Genomic DNA, 22,356 nt, shown 5'->3' with positions numbered 1-22,356 from the left:
CACACCCAGATAGACTCGTTTTTAGACTTTGAGTTATACTCCACGTTGCTTTCTCAAGTTGTCCAGCGTTGGTTCCTGTAGCCTTTCAGTTGCCTCTGTGTTCCTTTGTCACGCCCCTGGCCTGTCACTGTGGGTTTGTTTTCAGTTTGGCTTGGTTTTGGTTTTGTGTTAGCACATTCTTTCTGGCACTTGAGCCTGCTCAAGGCAGTCATTTCTCCAAAGATTCTAGGTTCTTCTTATTGGGAAATTGTCAGGAAGCATTTAACAGGAGGCTTCCTGTGTGCTGTTTTGGATCTGTCAGGAATTCTCTGTTCCTTATTAATTCCTAAATATTCAGGAGTTAAGAGAAGAGGCAAGCCTCTCCTGGGGGCTGAGGAATCCAGATATTTAAGTACCCTCTTCCTTTTTATGAACCATATAGTAAAAGTGATTATTTACAACCCTCTCTCTTTCACATGGATGACCTCATGTTTCCTTGTAAGTTTTGATTTTATCTCTACTGAAAATAGCTGTCTTGTAAGACAGTATAAATACCTACACAATGTTGAATAAAACACCTTTGCTCCATCAGAGCTTTGGTCCCCGTGTCTTGCTTTCTCTCTCTCTCTCCCTCTCAGGCTATTTCTTTGGAGTGCAGAGGCACTCTGAGTTCACATTCCTGCACGGGCTTCTAAGACCCTCTCAAGAAGGCGCTGTGTGCCTTCACCCCATTTAGAGGGCGCCTGAGGCCTCCGTGAACAGAGCAAGCTCTGTTTCAGGGACTTTATTGGCTTTCTGCATAAACCAAGGAATATCAGCCTCTTTCTCTCTCCTTCACTTTCTTATCTGTCGACTCTGGACCACCAGGTTCTGGTCCATTAAAGGACCTCCACAGGAAATGGTGTGTGTCTCCCCACTCCTACAGTAAACAGCCCTGGCTTCTATCATCCACTGTCTGTTTACTTGTTCAGTTTCAGCATACATGTACAGCAGTATCAGAATTTGTAACCTAATCTACCGTGCAAAACAGATCTATCTCTTGGAGCAGTGCTTAGGTAGTTTTCTGTCTGTAGACTTAATCCATTTTTAGACTCCTGCAATCTCAGAGTTAGTTGGACAAATTTTTCCCCTCACTTCTTTCTTTGAGGTTTTTTCACATATTTGAGATTTTTTTTTCATTAATTTGTAATACATATTATTTTAGAAAGATCATTGTTAAGGAATTCCCTGGCAGTCCAGTGGTTAGGACTCCCAAGTTTCCAACTGCAGGGGACCCAGTTTTAATCCCTGGTCAGGGAACTCTGATCCCCCAGGTCTAGTGACACGGCCAATGTATATATATATAAAAATTATCTAAATAGATCATTGTAATGAAAGGTACAATTATAAGTGGTTTAAGGAGAAAGGCCCTTTAGGATGAAGGTGTGAAATACAGCGGAATCAGTAGGAAGAGAAAATAATAGATTTAACTTCAACACAAAGGAATTAGAGATTAGAGGGTGAGATTTTTAACAATAACTCCTAGGTTTATTTCCTTCAGGGGATCTTCCCAACCCAGGGATTGAACCCACACCTCCTCCCTTGGCAGGCGCATTCTTTCCCACCGAGCCACCAGGTTAGTCCATCTAAACAAGATAGGGATTATATAAAAAAGCTTTTGGAAGAAGTGATTTTTCACATAGGACCCTTTGAGTCCAAAGCACGTATTTTTGAAGAAAGTTTTGCTGCTCACAAGGAGCAGGTTCATGGTGAAGGAATTTGGTGCTTTTCTAGACAAAGGAGATGCAAAAATTGGACTCATGAAATCAGCTTCTGAACTATCTGAATACATGTACAAGTTTCCCAGAGCACAGAACGCCTCATTCCTGCTCTCCACCCTGAACTCTTTCAGGGTGTGTTGAAACTCAGCAGCTGCAGCAGAATGTAGTTTAATCGTAGTGGTAGATCAGTTCAGTCGCTCAGTCATGTCCAACTCTTTGCAACCCCATGGACTGCAGCTCACTAAGCCTCCCTGTCCGTTACCAACTCCCAAAGTTTACCCAAACTCATGTCCATTGAGTCGGTGATGCCAACCAACCATCTCATCCTCTCTTGTCCCCTTTTCCTCCCACCTTCAATCTTTCCCAGCATCGGAGTCTTTTCCAATGAGTCAGCTCTTCATATCAGGTAGCCAAAGTATTGGAGTTTCAGCTTCAGCATCAGTCCTTCCAATGAATACCCAGGACTGATTTCCTTTAGGATGGACTGGTTGGATCTCCTTGCTGTCCAAGGGACTCTAAAGGGTCTTCTCCAGACCACAGTTCAAAAGCATCAATTCGTCAGCGCTCAGCTTTCTTTATCCAACTCTCACATCCATATATGACTACTAGAAAAACAATAGCTTTGACTAGATGGATCTTTGTTGGCAAAGCAATGTCTCTGCATAATATGCTGTCTAGGTTGGTCATAATTTTTCTTCCAAGTAACAAGCGTCTTTTAATTTAATGGCTGCAGTCACCATCTGAAGTGATTTTGGAGCCCAAAAAAAAAAGTCTGCCGTTATTTCCACTGTTATCCCATCCACTGGCCATGAACTGATGGGACCAGATGCCATGATCTTAGTTTTCTGAATGTTGAGTTTTAAGCCAGCTTTTTCACTCTTCTTTATCAAGAGGTTCTTTAGTAGTTCTTTGCTTTCTGCCATAACGGTGGTGTCATCTGCATATCTGAGGTTATTGATATTTCTCCCAGCAATCTTGATTCCAGCTTGTGCTCCCTCCAGTCCAGCATTTCTCATGATGTACTCTGCATGTAAGTTAAATAAGCAGGGTGACAATATACAGCCATGACATACTCCTTTCCCAATTTGGAACCAGTCTGTTGTTCCATGTCCAGTTCTAACTTTCTTCTTGACTTGCACCCAGATTTCTCAGGAGGCAGGACAGGTGGCCTGATATTTTCATCTTTTGAAGAATCTTCCGCAGTTTATTGTGATCCACACAAAGTTGAGTTCAGTCACTCAGTCGTGTCCAACTCTTTGCAACCCCATGAACTGCAGCACTCCAGGCCTCCCTGTCCATCATGAACTCCCGGAGTTTACTCAAACTCACGTCTACTGAGTTGGTGATGCGATCCAACCATCTCTTCCTCTGTCGTCCCCTTCTCCTCCTGCCCTCAATCTTTCCCAGCATCAGAGTCTTTTCCAGTGAGTCAACTCTTCGCATCAGGTGGCCAAAGTATTGGAGGTTCAGCTTCAGCATCAATCTTTCCAATGAACACCCAGGACTGATCTCCTTTAGGATGGACTGGTTGGATCTCCTTGCAGTCTAAGGGACTCTGAAGAGTCCTCCAGTGCCACAGTTCAAAAGCATCAGTGGCATAGTCAATAAGTAAGAAGATGTTTTCCTGGAACTCTCTTGCTTTTCGATAATCCAATGGATGTTGGCAGTTTGATCTCTAGTTCCTCTGCATTTTTCTAAATCCAGCTTGAACATGTGGAAGTTCATGGTTCATGTACTTTTGAAGCCTGGCTTAGAGAATTTTGAGCATTACTTTGCTAGCATGTGAGATGAGTGCAATTGTGCGGTAGTTTGAGCATTCTTTGGCATTGCCTTTCTTGGGGATTGGAATGAAAACTGATCTTTTCCAGTCCTTTGGCCACTGCTGAGTTTTCCAAATTGTCTGGAATATTGAATGTAGCACTTTCACAGCATCATCTTTTAGGATTTGAAATAGCTCAACTGCAATTCCATTAACTCCACTAGCTTTGTTCGTCGTGATGCTTCCTAAGGCCCACTTGACTTCACATTCCGGGATGTCTGGCTCTAGGTGAGTGATCACACCATCGTGATTATCTGGGTCATGAAGATCTTTTTTACATAGTTCTGTGTATTCTTGCCATCTCTTCTTAATATCTTCTGCTTCTGTTAGGTCCATACCATTTCTGTCCTTTATTGAGCCCATCTTTGCATGAAATGTTTCCTTGGTATCTCTAATTTTCTTGAAGACTTCTGTAGTCTTTCCCATTCTATTGTTTTCCTCTATTCCTTTGCACTGATTACTGAGGAAGGCTTTCTTATCTCTCCTTGCTACTTTTCTCCTTTGCCTCTTGCTTCTCTTCTTTTCATAGCTATTGTAAGGCCTCCTCTGACAACCATTTTCCCTTGTTTCATTTCTTTTTCTTGGGAGTGGTCTTGATCACTGCCTCTTGTACCATGTCATGAACCTCCATCCATAGTTCATCAGGCACTCTGTCTAGCAGATCTAATTCCTTGAACATATTTTCACTTCCACTGTATAATTGTAAGGTATTTGATTTAAGTCATAACCTGAATGGTCTAGTGGTTTTCCCTACTTTCTTCAATTTATGTCTGAATTTGGCAATAAGGAGTTCATGATCTGAGCCACAGTCAGTTCCCGGTCTTGTTTATGCAGACTGTATAGGTCTCCATCTTTGGCTGCAAAGAATATAATCAGTCTAGTTTCGGTGTTGACCATCTGGTGATGTCCATGGGTAGCGTCTTCTCCTGTGTTGTAGGAAGAGGGTGTTTGCCATGACCAGTGCGTTCTCTTGGCAAAACTCTGTTAGCCTTTGCCCTATTTCATTCTGTACTCCAAGGCCAAATTTGCCTGTTACTCCAGATATTGACCTCCTACTCTTGCCTTCCAGTCCCCTATGTTGAAAAGGACATCTTTTTTGGGTATTAGTTCTAGAAGGTCTTGTATGTCTTCATAGAACCATTCAGCTTCTTCAGCATTACTGGTCGGGGCATAGACTTGGATTATTATGATTATGAGTGGTTTGCTTTGGAAATGAACAGAAATCATTCTGTCATTTTTGACAGTGTACCCAAGTACTGCATTTTGGACTCTTGTTGACTATGAGGGCTACTCCATTTCTTCTAAGGGATTCTTGCCCACAGCAGTAGATATAATGGTCATCTGAGTTACATTCACCCATTCCAGTCCATTTTAGTTCACTGATTCCTAAAATGTCACTGTTCACTCTTGCCATCTCCTGTTGACCACTTCGAATTTGCCTTGATTCATGGACCTAACATTCCAGGTTCCTATGCAATACTGCTCTTTCCAGCATCAGACTTTACTTCCATCACCAGTTACATACACAGCTGGGTGTTGTTTTTGCTTTGGCTCCATCTTCATTCTTTCTGGAGTTATTTCTCCACTGATCTCCAGTACCATATTGGGCACCTACCGACCTGGGGAGTTCATCTTTCAGTGTCCTGTCTTTTTGCTTTTTCATACTGTTCATGGGGTTCTCAAGGCAAGAATACTGAAGTGGTTTGCCATTCCTTCTCCAGTGGACCACGTTTTGTCAGAACTCTCCACCATGACCCATCTGTCTTGGGTGGCCTACACAGCATGGCTCATAGTTTTATTGAGTTAGACAAGGCTCTGACCATGTGATCAGATTGGTTAGTTTTCTGTGATAGTGGTTTTCATTCTGCTTGCCCTCTGATGGAGAAGGATAAGAAGCTTATGGAAGCTTCCTGATGGGAGAGACTGACTGAGGGGGAAACTGGGTCTTGTTCTCATGGGTGGGGCCGAGCTCAATAAATCTTAATCCAATTTTCTGTTTATGGACAGGGCTGTGTTCCCTCTCTGTTATTTGACCTGAGGCCAAACTATGGTGGAGGTAATGAAGATAATGGCAATCTCCTTCCAAAGATCCCATGCATGTACTGCTACACTCAGTGCCCCCAACCCTGCAGCAGGCCACCTCCGACCCACACCTCTGCCAGAGACTCCTGGACACTCACAGGTAAATCCGGGAGAGTCTTGTGGGGTCACTGCTCCTTTCTCTTGGGTCCTGGTGCACACAGGGTTCTGTTATGCCCTCTAAGAATCTATTTCCCAGTCCAGTGTATGTTCTGACAGCTCTATGATGGGGTTAATGGTGACCTCCTCCTGAGGGCTTATGTCATACCCAGGTCTGCTGCACCCAGAGCTACTGACCCGTACCTCCACAGGAGATGCTCAAACACAGTTCTGGCTCAGGCTCCATGGGGTTCCTGGGTCCTGGTCTGCACAAGGTTTGTTTGAGCCCTCTGAGCGTCTCTGGCAGAAATGGGGTTTGATTCTAAACATGAATTAGCCCCTCCTACCGTCTTGCTGGGGCTTCTCCTTTGCCCTTGAACATTGGGTATCTCCTCACAGCCGCTCTAGCACCACGCAGCCGCTGCTCTAGAGCCTAAAGTCTTGCTGGGGCTTCTCTGCCCTTGGACGGTGGTAGTGCTAGATGGCAACTGCCAATTTGTAGTTGACAAAATCTAAAATTGGCACTGCCATTTCTCTATTAGTGTTTAGTGTTTTCTTTCTTAGTATCAAGTGTATTCATTATTGTGAAAAGATAAATGTAGTTAATTGAGCTATGAACTTTCTTGATAAGGACCTCTGTAGGGCTGATGGGCTATTAATAAGAATCTGCAGAGCTAAATGAAAGTAAAAGCCCCTTGGCAATTAATTTGTACTTTGTTGGCCTTATTTGGCATCTAGAATCTGGCCTTATCATTTGGGAGTTTTCTAAATCTGTATTCTTAGGTATAAATCATTGGAAAACAATGTTCATCAGCAAATAACATTACTGTAACGGGGTGTCCGGGAGCTTCCGGTGGAGGCATGGGTCAGCGGTGGCCTGCTCCAGCACTGGGGGCACTGAGTGTAGCAGTGCATGCATGGGACCTTTGGAAGGAGATTGCCATTATTTTCATTACCTCCACCATAGTTTGGTGTCAGGTCAAACAACAGGGAGGGAACACAGCCCTGCCCATCAACAGAAAATTGGATTAAAGATTTACTGAGCATGGCCCTGCCCATGAGAACAAGACCCATTTTCCCCCTCACTCAGTCTCTCCCATCAGGAAGATTCCATAAGCCTCTTATCCTTCTCCATCAGACAGTAGACAGAATGAAAACCACAATCACAGAAAACTAACCAATCTGATCACATGGACCACAGCCTTGTCTAACTCAGTGAAACTATGAGCCATCCCGTGCAGGGCCACCCAAGATGGACAGGTCATGGTGGAGAGTTCTGACAAAATGTGGTCCACTGGAGAAGGGAATGGCAAAAGTCAAGTGATACATGGAGTAGCAAGCAAATTTATCCTCGGAGTACAGAATGAAGCAGGGCAAAGGCTAACAGTTTTTCCCAGAAAATGCACTGGTCATAGCAAACAGCCTCTTCCTACAACACAAGAGAAGACTCTACCCATGGACATCACCCGATGGTCAAGACTAAAATCAGACTGATTATATTCTTTGCAGCCAAAGATGGAGAAGTTCTATACAGTCAGAAAAAAGAAGACCAGGAGCTGACTGTGGCTCAGATCACGAATTCCTTATTGCCAAATTCAGGCTTAAGTTGAAGAAAGCAGGGGAAACCACTAGAGCATCTGGGTAATGACCTAAATCTAAATCCCTTATGATTATACAGTGGAAGTAACAAATAGATACAAGGGATTAGATCTGACACAGTGCCTGAAGAACTATGGATGGAGGTTCATGACGTTGTATAGGAGGCAGGGATCAAGACCATCCTCAAGGAAAAGAAATGCAAAAAGGCCAAATGGTTGTCTGAGGAGGCTTTACAAATAGCTGAGAAAAGAAGAGAAGCTAAAGGCAAAGGAGAAGAGGAAAGATATACCTATTTGAATGCAGAGTTCCAAAGAAGAGCAAAGAGAGATAAGAAAGCCTTCCTCAGAGATCAGTGCAAAGAAACAGAGGAAAACAATAGAATGGGAAAAATTAGCGATCTCTTCAAGAAAATTAGGGATACCAACTGAACATTTCATGCAAAGATGGGCTCATTAAAGGACAAATGGTATGGACCTAACAAACAGAAGATATTAAGAAGAGGTGGCAAGAATACACAGAAGAACTATATGAAAAAGATCTTAATGACCCAAATCACACCCATGGTGTGATCACTCACCTAGAGCCAGACATCCCGGAATGTGAAGTCAAGTGGGCCTTAGGAAGCATCATGATGAACAAAGCTAGTGGAGGTGATAGAATTCCAGTTGAGCTATTTCAAATCCTAAAAGATGATGCTGTGAAAGTGCTGCACTCAATATGCCAGCAAATTTGGAAAACTCAGCAGTGGCCTAAGGACTGGAAAAGGTCAGATTTCATTCCAACCCCAAGGAAAGGCAATGCCAAAGAACGCTCAAACTACCGCACAATTGCACTCATCTCACATGCTACCAAGGTAATGCTCAAAATCCTCCAAGCTAGGCTTCAACAGTACATGAACCGTAAACTTCCAGGTGTTCAAGCTGGATTTAGAAAAGGCAGAGGAAGCAGAGATCAAATTGCCAACATCTGTTGGATCATCGAAAAAGCAAAGAGAGTTCCAGAAAATCATCTGTTTCTGCTTCATTGACTATGCCAAAGCCTTTGACTGTGTGGATCACAATGAACTGTGGAAAATTCTTCAAGAGGTAGAATACCAGACTACCTTACCTCTCTCTTGAGAAATCTGTATGCAGGTCAAGAAGCAACAGTTAGAACTGGACATGGAAGAACAGACTGGTTCCAAATTGGGAAAGTACTACGTCAAGGCTGTATATTGTCACCCTGCTTATTTAACTTAAATGCAGAATACATCATGCGAGATGCCAGGCTGGATGAAACACAAACTGGAATAAAGATTGCCAGTAGCAATATCAATAACCTTATATATGCAGATAATACCACCTTTATGGCAGAAAGTGAAGAACTAAAGAGACTCTTAACGAAAGTGAAAAAGAAAAGTGAAAAAGTTGGCTTAAAACTCAACATTTAGAAAACTAAGATCATGGCATCTTGTCCCATCACTTCATGGCTAGTGGATGGGGAAACAGTGGAAACAGTTACAGACATTATTTTGGGGGGCTCCAAAATCACTGCAGATGGTGACTAGCCATGAAATATTTAAAAGACGCTTGCTCCTTGGAAGAAAAGTTATGACCAAACTAGAGAGCATACTAAAAAGCAGAGACATTATTTTGCCAAGAAAGGTCCGTCTAGTCAAAACTATGGTTTTTCCAGTAGTCACGTATGGATGTGAGAGTTGGACTATAAAGAAAGCTGAAGAATTGATTCTTTTGAACTGTGGTGTTAGAGAAGACTCCTGAGAGTCTCTTGGACTGCAAGGAGATCTAACCAGTCCATCCTAAAGGAAATTAGTCCTTTTTGTTCATTGGAAGGACTGATGCTGAAGCTGAAACTTCTTTGGAAAATACTTTGAAACTTCTTTGAAAATACTTTGGCCACCTGATGCGAAGAAGTGACTCATTGGAAAAGACCCTGATGCTGGGAAAGATTGAAGGTGGGAGGAGAAGGGGGCGACAGAGGATCAGATGGTTGGATGGCATCACCAACTCGATGGACATGAGTTTGAGAAAGCTCCAGAAGTTAGTGATGGACAGAGAGGCCTGGCGTGCTGCAGTCCATGGGGTCGCAAAGAGTCAGACCTGACTGAGTGACTAAACTGTAATGGGATGAAAGAAACCATAAGTTAAAAAGAATTATTAGTGCATTAGGCAAATAAATTCACTCATTTCAGTCATGTAAAGCTAAGATTCTTTGTGAAAAGAGTGCCTGTCTCATCAAATTACAGGGAGAAACACTTAAACCTGAGCTTTAGTGTTTTAATGAATCAAGGACCACATGTAAAATTATTGTGTTATAAATTATAGGTCGCTTCTTCCAAACAGAGATCTGTAGCCATGCATGCGTGATCTTTTGTATATTACTATGCTTTGTCAGGTCATCTTAAGGCTAGGTGTCTTAACATTTCTTTCTCCCAAGGAATTGTTCTGTGTTGGTAGTTAATGAAATTTGTAGATTTTATTAAAATTTTTGATAAGATACAAAAGTTTGTGACCACCTTTAAGTATTGTAGCCATTCCTTTGCTTATTTTATTTCATTTAAGGAGGCATTTTTTTAGCCACTTTTCTTATGTGCTGGGGATAATTGACCAAACACGTGGGCCTCTGCTTCCAGAGAAATTTCCTTCAAGGAAAGCAAAAGGTCATCAAATAAAAACTATGCTAAAGATAATACTGTAAAGAGTGCTTGTGAGAGCATATTTGGTAGATTTTATACATAGATTTTTGGGGGGGCAGACACCAGCATCCTGAAAAAATGGGCAGGATTTAACCAAATAGAAGAGGGAGGAGAAAGAGATGAAAAGACCTGGAATTGAGGGATAACGATGGTCTCAAGAAAACTCTTGTTAGTCTGCTGAGCCCTCAAGTTTTCTGTCTTGTCCTCGCCCCTGAGCAAACATCCCAGCCTTTGGTTTTAGGTTACTCTAGATTCTAGTACATTGTGGTGGTACTAGAATACGATCATTAGAAGCTCTGCTGATGTTCCCTTGTAAAGTGCTTTAATCTAGGCCAAATCTGATCATTAGCTCATAACTAGAATTGGCAAATGCCCCCAGGGAAGTAATCAGTAGTTGTCAGCAGTACTTGGAGAGTTTTAGTATTGAATACATTTAGTCTTCACTGCTTCCACAGCATTTTGATATTTCTAAAAACGTGCATTCAATGAATTTTTTTCTAGTTGTTCGAACTGCAGTGATTGCCTACCAATACCTACTACCTATATCATTCCTGGGAGTGTGGAAGTCCATACTGAAAGCTTTGCTGAGTGCAGCATGATCACATTTAGGAAGTTCACTTGGGCTGAAGTTACTATAATTGTAGTACAATAGGGGAAAGGAAGTGGGTGATTTGAAAGGAAGTTGTTACATCATTTAAGTGAAAGATATTGTTGGCCTGAATTCAGAATAACTGCCCTTGGTATTGACAGAAGTGGATGAATATAGGAGTTACTGAAATGAGAGGAAACAGAGCAGATGACGCACTCACATTAAAAAGCAACGACAGCACAATGATTACTGTAATTATTTCTGACGTTATTGTTTTACTAAACCCATTTCTATACTTTGAAAGTTGACTAGAGGAGAAATAATTGTTTTCTTGTATCTCATTTCCATGTATAAACTTGAAAGTTTGAAAGTCAATTGATAGTTTTAAAATTCTGAGCTAATAAACACCAAAATAGCCCATGTATGCTTCTGTAAATTAGTGTTATTTATGTCCTCAGAATAGAAAAAGTAGTAAATTCCTAAGATACAAAAAAAGTTTCTATCTTTGAACTTCATTGCATCCTGAACGTTACAGACTTTTCTTCAAAATGAGAACAGCATTACTGTAGTTCTTATTATAAGAAATTCTTAAAGCAATACAGAAAGGTGCAAAGAGTAAAAGCCCAGAACCCCAGTGTGAGCTCTGTGGGTATTCAGTGTGGCGTCTTAGCCTTTACTTTTCTCAAGATTTCATTTCCTAACTCAAAAATAACTCATGGACAACTTACAGTAAAAAGGAAAACTGTTTCAGTCTTACGGTTATTATACTGGAAGTTAACCAGTTTCCCATTGATGAATATTTAGTTTACAGTTTTAATATGATGAAATGTTGTAGTACGTATCCTGGTCACATATATTGGCATTCTTTACAATTTTCCCTAGAATAAATTTTTAGAATTTCTAAATTAAACCATATCCCTACCTTTCACATGCTTTTTATTGGTTTACTTCTATGTCATTCAACATAAAAACATGTTTAAATGATGAAATTATTGTAATAGAAATTCATGGCTTTTCTAAGTTTGAATTTAAAAGTCAATAATAGGGTTTGCAAATGATGTGACTCATAAGGGATTAGTCTGCACAATTTATGAGCAGCTATGTCACTTATTAGCATCAAAACAAACAACACTCTCAAAAAATGGGCAGAAGACTTGAATAGACATTTCTCTAAAGAAGAGACATGAAAAGGCACATAAAAAAATGATCAAAATTGCTAGTTATTAGAGAAACGGAAATCAAATGAGATAGTGACCTCATACCACTCAGAATGGCTATCACCAAAAAATTCACAAACGACAAATGCTGGAGAGGGTGTGGAGACAAGGGAACCCTCCTTCACTGTTCGTGGGAATATAGATTGGTGCAGCCACTGTGGGAGAGCAGCATGGGGGTTCCTTAAAAAACTAAAAATAGAGCTACCCTATGGCCGTGTAATCCCACTCCTGGGCATGTATCCAGAGAAAAACATGGCCCCGAAAGATACTACACCCCAATGTTCATTGCAGCACTGTTTACAATAGCCAACACATGGAAACAACCTAAATGTTCATCAATAGAGGAATGATTTAAGAAGATGTGGTGTATACACACATAGGCACACACCCTGAAATATCACACAGCCGTTAAAAAGAATGAAATAAGGCCATTTGCAACAATATGGATGGACCTAGAGGGGGTCAAACTGAGTGAAGTCAGACAGAAGAGAAATAGCCTATGACATCCCTTAACTGTGGAATCGAAAAAGAAATACAAATGAACTTACAAAACAGAAAGAGACTCACAGACTTAGAAAACGGATTTGGCCGATGCTGGGGGGGGAGGGACAGTTAAGGGCTCTGGGAAGGTCATGTACACACTGCTATATTTAAAATGGATAACCAAGAAAAACATATTGGATAGCGCATGGAACTCTGCTCAGGGTCATGTGCCAGCCTGGATGGGAGGGGGTTGGGGGGAGAATGGATGCATGTGTACGTGTGGCTGAGTCACTTCACTGCACACCTGAAACTATCACAATATTGCTAATTGGCTACATCCCAATGCAAGATGTTTTTGGTGTTGGAAAAAAATAATAAAAACCAAAATTTTTTAAGTCAGTAATAGGAGATTCCCTGGCAGTTCAATGGTTTGAATTCAGCACTTTCACTGTCAGGGCTCAGTCTTGATCCCTGGTCCTGGTTGGGGGAACTTAGATCCCACTACCCCCACAGCAAGGCCTTAAAAATATATATAATAATAAAACAGGCAGAATCCCTGCAGATGGTGACGGCAGTCATGAAAGTAAAAGATGCTTACTCCTTGGAAGAAAATTTATGACCAACCTAGACAGACAGAATATTAAAAAGCAGAGACATTACTTTGCCAACACAGGTCCATCTAGTCAAACCTATGGTTTTTCCAGGAGTCAGGTATGGATGTGAGAGTTGGACTACAAAGAAAGTTGAGCGCCGAAGAATTGATGCTTTTGAACTGTGGTGTTGGAGAAGACTCTTGAGAGTCCCTTGGACTGCAAGGAGATCCAACCAGTCCATTCTAAAGGAGATCAGTCCTTTTTGTTCATTGGAAGGACTGATGCTGAAGCTGAAACTCCAATACTTCAGCCACCTGATGTGAAGAGCTGACTCATTGGAAAAGACTTTGATGCTGGGAAAGATTGAAGGCAGGAGGAGAAGGGGACGACAGAGGATGAGATGGTTGGATGGCATCACCGAGTCAATGGACATGAGTTTGAGTAAACTCCAGGAGTTGGTGATGGACAGGGAGGCCTGGTGTGCTGCAGTCCATGGGGTCGCAAAGAGTCGGACACAACTGAGTGACTGAACTGAACTGAATAAAACAGGCAAAACATTTGTAACTAGCAAAATATTTCCTTGCTATTTCAAAAGTATTCTTATGAGAATCTCTTAGCATGTGGACCACTGAATAGGATATGCTTAGGGAAAAAACTTTTTTTTTTTTTTTTCTTTTTGCAGGGGGATGATTCTTTGAGCTGGGAGATAGATAAATGGGAGTTTATTGTATGTTCTTTATGACAGTGTAAGTCTGACAAGGAAGTGCTGTTCTGGGTGTAAAGTACTCAAATCAGGCACCATCCTCTTCTAGAGTGTTTTGTTGTTGTTTTGCTTTTGTTTTTTTAAAACATATCTGAAATGTAACATGTAAATTTAAAGTGTAAAATGTTAATTTGATACATATTGACATTCTAACATGATTGCCATTGTAGTGATAGTTAACACCTCTATCACCTTAGTATCCTTTTTTTTGGAAGTTGGAATAAATTCTCTAACAATTTTGATGATTGTATTATACTGTCAGTTCAGTTGAATTGCTCAGTCATGTCTGACTCTTTATGACCCATGGACTGCACCATGCCAGGCTTCCTTGTCCATCACTAACTTGCGGAGTTTACTCAAAGTCATGTCCATGGAGTCGATGATACCATCCAACCTCTCATCCTCTGTCATCCCCTTCTCCTCCCACCTTCAATCTTTCCTAGCATCAGCGTCTTTTCAGATGAGTCAGTTCTTCGCATCAGGTGGCCAAAGTATTGGAGTTTCCACTTCAGCATCAGTCCTTCCAATGAATATTCAGGACTGATTTCCTTTAGGATGGACTGGTTGGATCTCCTTGCAGCCCAACAGACTCTCAAGTGTCTTCTCCAACACCACAGTTCAAAAGCATCAATTCTTTGACGCTCAGCTTTCCTTATAGTCCAACTCTCACATCCATACATGACTACTGGAAAAACCATAGCCTTGACTAGATAGAGCTTTGTTGGCAAAGTAATGTCTCTGCTTTTGAATATGCTGTCTAAGTTGGTCATAACTTTCCTTTTAAAGAGTAAGTGTCTTTTAATTTTATGGCTGAAATCACCATCTGCAGTGATTTTGGAGCCCAAAAAAATAAAGTCTGTCACTGTTTCTCCATCTATTTGCCATGAAATGATGGGACCAGATGCCATGATATTAGTTTTCTGAATGTTGAGCTTTAAGCCAACTTTTTCACTCTCCTCTTTCACTTTCATCAAGAGGCTCTTTTAGTTCTTCCTCACTTTCTGCCATAAAAGTCGTGTCATCTACATATCTGAGGTTATTGATATCTCTCCTGGCAATCTTTATTCTAGCTTGTGTTTCTTCCAGCCCAGCATTTCTCATGATGTACTCTGCATATAAGTTAAATAAGCAGGGTGACAATATACAGCCTTGACATACTCCTTTTTCTATTTGGAATCAGTCTGTTGTTCCATGTCCAGTTCTAACTGTTGCTTCCTGACCTGCATATAGGTTTCTCAAGAGGCAGGTGAGGTGGTCTGGTATTCCCATCTCTTTCAGAATGTTTCACAATTTATTGTAATCATCACAATTTTGATGATTGTATTGTAATATACTGTAGCATGCATTATATCTCGAGATTTTTGACTATTTATTGTAAATTTGTACCATTGCTTTAACTTGTTGAGTTAATCACCATTTTATTGTGTTTCTGCAAGTTTGACTTTTAAACTTACAAACGTGAGTGATAACATATAGTACTCATCTTTTTCTGTCTGACGTCTCAGGTAGCATAATGTGCCTAGGCCATCCGTGTTTTCACAAATAGCAGTATGCCCTCCTCTTTTGTGGCTGAATAATATTCCATTATATGTGTATTAAATAGCATGTTTTCTTTATTCATCCATTGATGGACACTAAGTTTTTTCCATATCTTGGCTGTTATAATCTGGCCATAACCTTTGGAGTACACATATCTTTTCAAGTTATTGGTTTCACTTTGTTCCCAGAAGTGGAACTGCTGAGTCATGTTAGTCCTTCCTTTAATTTTGGGGGGGAAGCTCCATACTGTATAGGGGCTTCCTTGGTGGCTCAGAGGTTAAAGCGTCTGCCTGCAATGCAGAGACCCAGGTTCAATCCCTGGGTTGGGAAGATCCCCTGGAGAAGGAAATGGCAACCCACTCCAATAATCTTGCCTGGAGAATCCCATGGATGGAGGAGCCTGCTAGGCAACAGTCCACAGGGTTGCAAAGAGTCGGACACGACTGAGCGACTTCACTTTCACTTTTCCATACTGTATGCCAAGGATTCCCTTTTCTCCACATTCTCACCAGCACTTGTTATCTCGTTTTTTTAATAATAGCCATTTTAACAGATATGAGATGATACCTCATTGTAGTTTAATTTGCATTTCCCTGATGATTATTGATATTGAGCGTCTTTTCACGTACCTGTTGGCCATCTGTATGTCTTTGGGAAAATGTCTGTGTAGGTCTTCAGCCTACTTTTATTTATTTTTTTTAGTTTATTAATTTTTTAATTGGTGGATAGTTGCTTTACAAATTTCTGTTGGTTTCTGCTCTACAATAACACAAATCAGTCATAATTATATAAATATATATATATATAAATACACACATAAATACACACATATATCCCTTCCTTCCTGAACCTCCCTTCCCTCCCCTCATCCCACCCCTGTAGGTCATCACAGAGTACTAGGCTGGGCTTCTGTGTTATTTAGCAACTTCCTACTATCTGTTTATACATAATAATGTATATATGTGCCTTTTCATGGGATCCTGCCCATTTTTAAGTCAGATTATTTGCATTTTTGTTCCTTAGTTATGTGAGGTCTCTCTATATTTTGGATATTAACCCCTTATCATAAATTGATTTGCAAAAATGTTCCCTCATTCTGTAGGTTGCCTTTTCATTTGGTTGTTTTTATTATTCTTTTCTGTGTAAAATCTTTTAAATTTGATGGAGTCCTATTTGTTTATTGTTGTCACATCCAAAAAAATCATTGCTAACACCAGTGTTGAGGAGTTTCCTTCCTATGTTTTCTTCTAAGAATTTTAAATTATCAGAACTTATGTTTAGATCTTTGACATATTTCAAGTTACAAGTGGTATAAGATAATGGCTCATTCTCATCATCTTTTCATTTTATGGTTTCCATTGCTGTGCAGCAGCTTTTAAGTTTAATCCATGTCTTTATTTTAGTTTTTATTTTCATTACTCTAGGTCGTGGACTGATAAAGATCTTGCTGTGATTTATGTCAGTGTTCTGCCTGTATTTTCCTAAGAATCTTATGGTATCCAGCCTTACATTTGGGTCTTTAATGCAAAGAGTTTGAATTTATTCTTGAGTAAATTTGAGTTTATTTTTATGTATGACATTGCTGCTCCTGCTAAGTCGCTTCAGTCGTGTCCGACTCTGTGCGACCCCATAGACGGCAGCCCACCAGGCCCCCCATCCCTGGGATTCTCCAGGCAAGAATACTGGAGTGGGTTGCCATTTCCTTCTCCAATGCATGAAGGGGAAAAATGAAAGTCAAGTCGCTCAGTTGTGTCTGACTCTTAGCGACCTCATGGACTGTAGCCTACTAGGTTCCTCCATCCATGGGATTTTCCAGGCAAGAGTACTGGAGTGGGGTGCCATTGCCTTCTCTGATGTATGACATTAGAGTGTTCTAATTGCATTCTTTTACATGTAGCTGTCCAATTTTTCCAGCACCATTTATTGAAGAGACTATCTTTTCTCCATTGTATATGCTTGCCTCCCTTGTCATAGATTAATTGACCATAAGAACATGGGTTTATTTCTGGGGTTTCTATGCTGTTCCACTGACCTGTGTGTTTTGTCTGTTTTTTTGATACTACCATACTATTTTGGTTACTGTAGCTTTGTAATATAGCCTGAAGTCAGGGGATGTGATTGTTCCTGCTCTGTTCTTCTTTCTCAGATTGTTTTGACTATTCAGGTTCTTATGTGTCCATACAAACTTTCAAATGATCTGTTCTAGCCAGAGCAGGAAACCCTGGGTTATAGAAACAGGATGGTGAAAGTGGGCCTCCTTGCCTTGTTTCCCCAATCTTAGAGGAATGGCTTTCAGCTTTTCTTCACTGAGTATCTGTTAACTGTGGGTTTGTTATCTATTGCCTTTATTATGTTGAGGTATGTACCTCTATACCCAGTCTGCCTAGGGAGTTTTAATCATTAAAGGATGTTGTATTTTATCACATGCTTTTCTGCATCTACTGAAATAATAATGCAGTTTTTATCTTTTATTAATGTTATGTATTACATTTATTGATTTGCATGTTGAACCATCTTTGGATACAAGGAATAAATCCCATCTGATCATGATGTGTAACCCCTTTGTGTCTTAAGATTTTGTTGAATGTTTTTGTAGCTAAACTCCTTAGGGATATTGCTCTATTGTTTTCTTTAAGTGTTCTTTTCTAGCTTTAGAATCAGGGTAATTAGAGGCCTCAAAAAATGAATTTGGAAGTGTTTCCTCCTCTTCACTTTTTGAAAGACTTTGAGAAGGACTGATATTAATTTTCTTTTGAATGTTTGGTAGAATTTGCTAATGGAGCCATCCAGTCCCGGGAGTGTGTTGGGAGGCTTTTGATCACTGATTTAACCTCTTTGCTTGTTACTGGTCTGTTCACATTTTCCACTTCGTCCTGATGCAGTCTTGGTAGTTTGTGTTTATAGTTTATCCATTTCTTCTAGGCTCTCTTGTGGGCATATAGTTGTTCATAATAGTCTCATATGGTCTTTAATATTTCTGTAGTGTCTTCCTTTTCATTTCTGAGTTTTTTTTTTTTTTTTTTCTAGTCTGGTAAAAGGTTTTGTTGGTTTTGTTTATCTATCAAAGAGTCAGCTCTAATTTTGTTAATTCTATTTTTCCCCCCTCTGGTCTCTATTTCATGTATTTCCACTTTGATCTTGACTATTTCCTTCCTTCCTCCTGATAACTTTTTCTAGATCTTTGAGGTATAAAGTCAGGGTTTTTTTTTGGTTTTGTTTTTGTGTTTTTTTTGAGATTTAATTAATATATGAACTTATTTGCTATAGTCTGTCCTCTTAGAACTGCTTTACCTGCATCCCATGATAGGTTATATTTCCATTTTCATTTGTTGTGAGATAATTTTTTCCCCTCTGACTCACTGGTTGTTTAGTAGGAGTGTCTTGTTTGTTTTCCATGTATGTGTAGATTTTCCAGCTTTCCTCTTGTGGATTTCTAGTTTCACACCATTGCTATCCAAAAAGACAGTTGTCATGATTTCAGTATTTATTGAGATGTGTTTTTGCTTTCATTTCTTTTCATATCATATGATCTATCCTAGATAATGTTCTGTGTGCACTTGAGATGTATATTCTGCTGCTCATTTCAAATCTTATATGTCTATTAAGGTCATTTGTTACAGGTATGGTTAAATTTCAGTATTTGTTATTGATTTTATGTGGATTATCAGTGGTCACTTATCAGTGTGATATTGAAAGCCTCTAGTACTATTGCATTATCTATCTCTCCCTTTTGCTCTGTTAGAATTTGCTTAACAAGTTTCATTGTACCAATGTGGGGTTTATATTTATGACTGCTGTATCTTCTGGATATTTTGACCTTTTTATCATTATACAGTGACCTTTTGTCTTTTATTATTTTTGGCATCAAGTCTGTTTTGTCTGGCTGTACCTGCTTTCTTTTGCTTTCCAATTGCACGGAATATCCTCTTACACTCAAATCTTTACCCTGAGCCTATGTGTATCTTTAGAGCTGAAAAAGTTAGGTCTTTGTAATACATCCAGCCACTCCATGCCTTGACTAAAGAACTGAATTTATTATAAGTAGAGTGATTATTGCTATGTAAGTACTCCTTCGGAGAAGGCAGTGGCAACCCACTCCAGTACTCTTGCCTGGAAAATCCCATGGATGGAGGAGCCTGGTAGGCTGCAGTCCATGGGGTCACTAAGAGTCAGACACGACTGAGCGACTTCACTTTCACTTTTCCCTTTCATGCATTGGAGAAGGTAATGGCAACCCAATCCAGTGTTCTTGCCTGGAGAATCCCAGGGACGGGGGAGCCTGGTGGGCCACTGTCTATGGAGTCACACAGAGTCAGACACGACGGAAGTGACTTAGCAGCAGCAGCAATATGATTTATAAATTTTTATTTCATAAGTAATACCTTTTATTGCCCTTTAAAGCTTCTGATTGTAGTCAGTGTGCCTGCCTGCCTATGAGGGTTCATCTGATTTTGATTCTCTTTTTGGCAAAATAATTGAATAACTAAGCTTTAGGAAGCTTTCATCTTAGATTACCCACAATTCTGAATCATTAGGCCCTTCATGAAAGTTTGTACAAGCTAGTATGATTCTGTTCAACAGGACTGAGTATGAAGATTTGTGGCAACTACAGCAGACCTGTGGACAACATAGGTTTCAACTGCACAGGTCTGTTTACCTGATTTCACTAAATACATGCAACAGTCCTTCACGAATGCATGAAGTTGGTTGAATGCATGCATGCAGAAACAAGGATATGGAGTAACCAAACTGGCAAGTTACACATGGATTTCCAATTGCACAGAGTCAGCACCCCTAACCCTCATGTTCTTCAAGGGTCAACTATTTTCACCTGTCAGACATATTATTCAGTAGGGTTGAAGCTATCAAAAGCATGGCTATTACACTTTTCTTTACCATTTGTACTCCATAATGATTTCACAGAAGGTGAGGCAGCAGGAGAAAGGCAGGGAGGGTGTAAATTTAGCCACAAACTCTCCATTCACAGAAGGATTTTTAAAGCTTAAAAATGTATATATTTATATATGTGTATATACATATATATCAGTATTACATGCATATTTATATAATTTTATTTTTAAATGTTAAGATAAAGAGAAAGCAAGCTAGGAGACAATTCAATCACTTTGCTTTTAGGAAAAAAATTGATGTATTCTGCTAAATTTTAAGGTATTTGTTAGATCTGGTAATGCAGAGAGAAAGGTAGAATCCCAATGTTTTTTTTTCAACAACTGACTTACTAAAAATTATGAGAAAAGATGGAAAATGAAGCTATTCCAATTTGCTTGCCAGATTTTGTTTATTGGTAATAACATTTATCATTGTTATACATTTTAAGTGTACAATTTGATGAGGTTTGACAAATGTGTATACCTGTGTAAACATCACCCAGATCATGATAGAGAAAACTCCCATAATGCCAGAAACTTCCCTCTGTGCCACAAACCTCCCTGACCCTTATTTGACCCATGCAGTCAATGATCTAATTTCTAATACCATAGATTAGTTTTGCTTCTTCGTGTATTAAGAAGAATCTCATGCTAAGCATTCTTTTGCGTCTGGCTTCTTGCCCTCGACAATGTCTGCCAATAATGTTACGTGGACTGGCAATTCTTTCATTTTATTGCTGAGTCGGTGATGCCATCCATCCATCTCATCCTCTGTCATCCCCTTCTCCTCATGCATTCAATCTTTCCTTACAGTTATTTGCACATTAAGCTGCAACAAACATGCTAAGAGTCTTGGTGATCATGTTTTTACTTTTCCTTAGTAAATATCTAGAAGTAGAATTTGAGCTATAAGTATATATTTAACTTTATAAAAAAGTGCCAGACTGTTTTCTGAAGTGGCTGAACTGTTTTACATTCTAGCCAACAATGTCTGAAGAGTTTAAGTTCCTTGCCATATTTTATTTTAGGGAATTTTCATTTACTTTATCTCTTTTTCCATATGCATGCATGTCCATGCTCAGTCATGTCCTTGGATTGTAGTCAGCCAGGCTTCCCTGTCCATGGTACTTTCCAGGCAGGGATACTGGAGTGGGTTGCCATTTCTTACTCCATTCTACTACAAATGATGAAGTTCTTTGGTTTGTTTTATTGGATTAGCACTTTGATGATGAAGTTTTAAATTTTCAGAGCCAAAAATCTCTTTACAGATGAACAAGCTGGAAGTCTAAAGTCAAAACATGACATGAAAAGCAAAATTTTAGCATGCTCTGGCTTCATGTGTTAACAGAAAGATGGATTTTATCCTCAGACTTTTAACGGCAGCCAGTTACCTGAGACTTTACTATAAGAATTCTTTCAGAGTCCCTGCCGCTGCTTGGATTGTAAAGGCTGCAATAGAAATGTGTTTCTTCACTTCTTTCCAGGCTGAATGAGGATCTGCTTTATTTTCAATATCAAACATAGCATCAAAGATGCCAGGAAATGATTCACCAGCATATTTGTTGCGGCTGCTTGGAGCAAAGATGATGTGCCTAGCAGAAAAAAACACAGAGAACAGGCTGAGCTAAAGAGTACTCATACATTACATTTCACATGCTTTTCCTTTCTCTTTTTGTGGTGTCTTTGTTAGATCTCATTCATAATGAAATATTGTGTCTCCTCCTGATATCTACTTTTGTTACTCCAAAGTAAAACCTTATGTTGTTGTTTGAGACACTTAGGCAATGGGACAATTTTAAGCAAAGAAAGGAGTTGATAAGATCCGTCTAGTGAATCATATCATGTTATCAACCCAAGCAGCTGGAAATAAGCAGATATTTTCCTGTAAATTACAGGCATTAGTTGTCTAACTGCCTACACATCCACAAAGCATGGATAATTTATGGATATTTTTTAATAAGAGATTAAAAAAAAATTACATTTGTGTTGCCTTTTTTAAAGATTCCACAAGAAGGACAGTTATTCCCAATACTCTTCAGAATTAAAAAGAAACAAGCAAAGTAGCATGTATTTCAAAAATATCATAATTAGTAAGGATAACGAAGCCCCTTCCACAAAGGCAAAGCAGCTATATATGGGTTGCCAACAAAGACACACTTATTTCTGATCTAGAAGGAAAGTCTGGACCTGATTTCCTGCTTCATCTCGTAAGTAACTCAGGAGATCAAGCCACTTCTCTCCCCACTGCATGTA

At 39.8% G+C, this 22,356-nt stretch overlaps 1 protein-coding gene and 1 long non-coding RNA gene across 9 annotated transcripts in view; one reads left to right on the top strand and one right to left on the bottom strand.

The window, feature by feature from the left end:
- Window positions 1–8,942: 8,942 nt before the first annotated feature.
- LOC147342621 (uncharacterized) lies at window positions 8,943–9,281 on the top strand. Its single transcript, XR_015157369.1, has 2 exons — window positions 8,943–9,075; window positions 9,115–9,281. It is a non-coding gene; the product is annotated as an uncharacterized LOC147342621 (long non-coding RNA).
- Window positions 9,282–20,494: 11,213 nt separating this feature from the next.
- The window catches only part of NAALAD2 (N-acetylated alpha-linked acidic dipeptidase 2), a 51,828-nt gene continuing 49,966 nt past the window's right edge, over window positions 20,495–22,356 (bottom strand). For 5 of the 8 annotated variants that reach the window (XM_086383053.1, XM_086383055.1, XM_086383059.1 and 2 more), the window contains one exon: window positions 20,495–21,695. In XM_086383053.1, coding sequence (XP_086239179.1) covers window positions 21,506–21,695 — 190 coding nt within the window. In that variant the 3' untranslated portion in view covers window positions 20,495–21,505. The remainder of the gene's footprint in view (window positions 21,696–22,356) is intronic. The other 3 variants (XM_086383054.1, XM_086383056.1, XM_086383058.1) reach the window with 1 other exon arrangement.

The sequence above is a fragment of the Bos grunniens genome, chromosome 29, assembly GCF_055505025.1.
Source record: "Bos grunniens cultivar Pamir isolate PY7600 chromosome 29, Bosgru_T2T1.0, whole genome shotgun sequence".
Taxonomy (NCBI): domain Eukaryota; kingdom Metazoa; phylum Chordata; class Mammalia; order Artiodactyla; family Bovidae; genus Bos; species Bos grunniens.
This window is presented reverse-complemented; position numbering and strand designations above follow the sequence as displayed.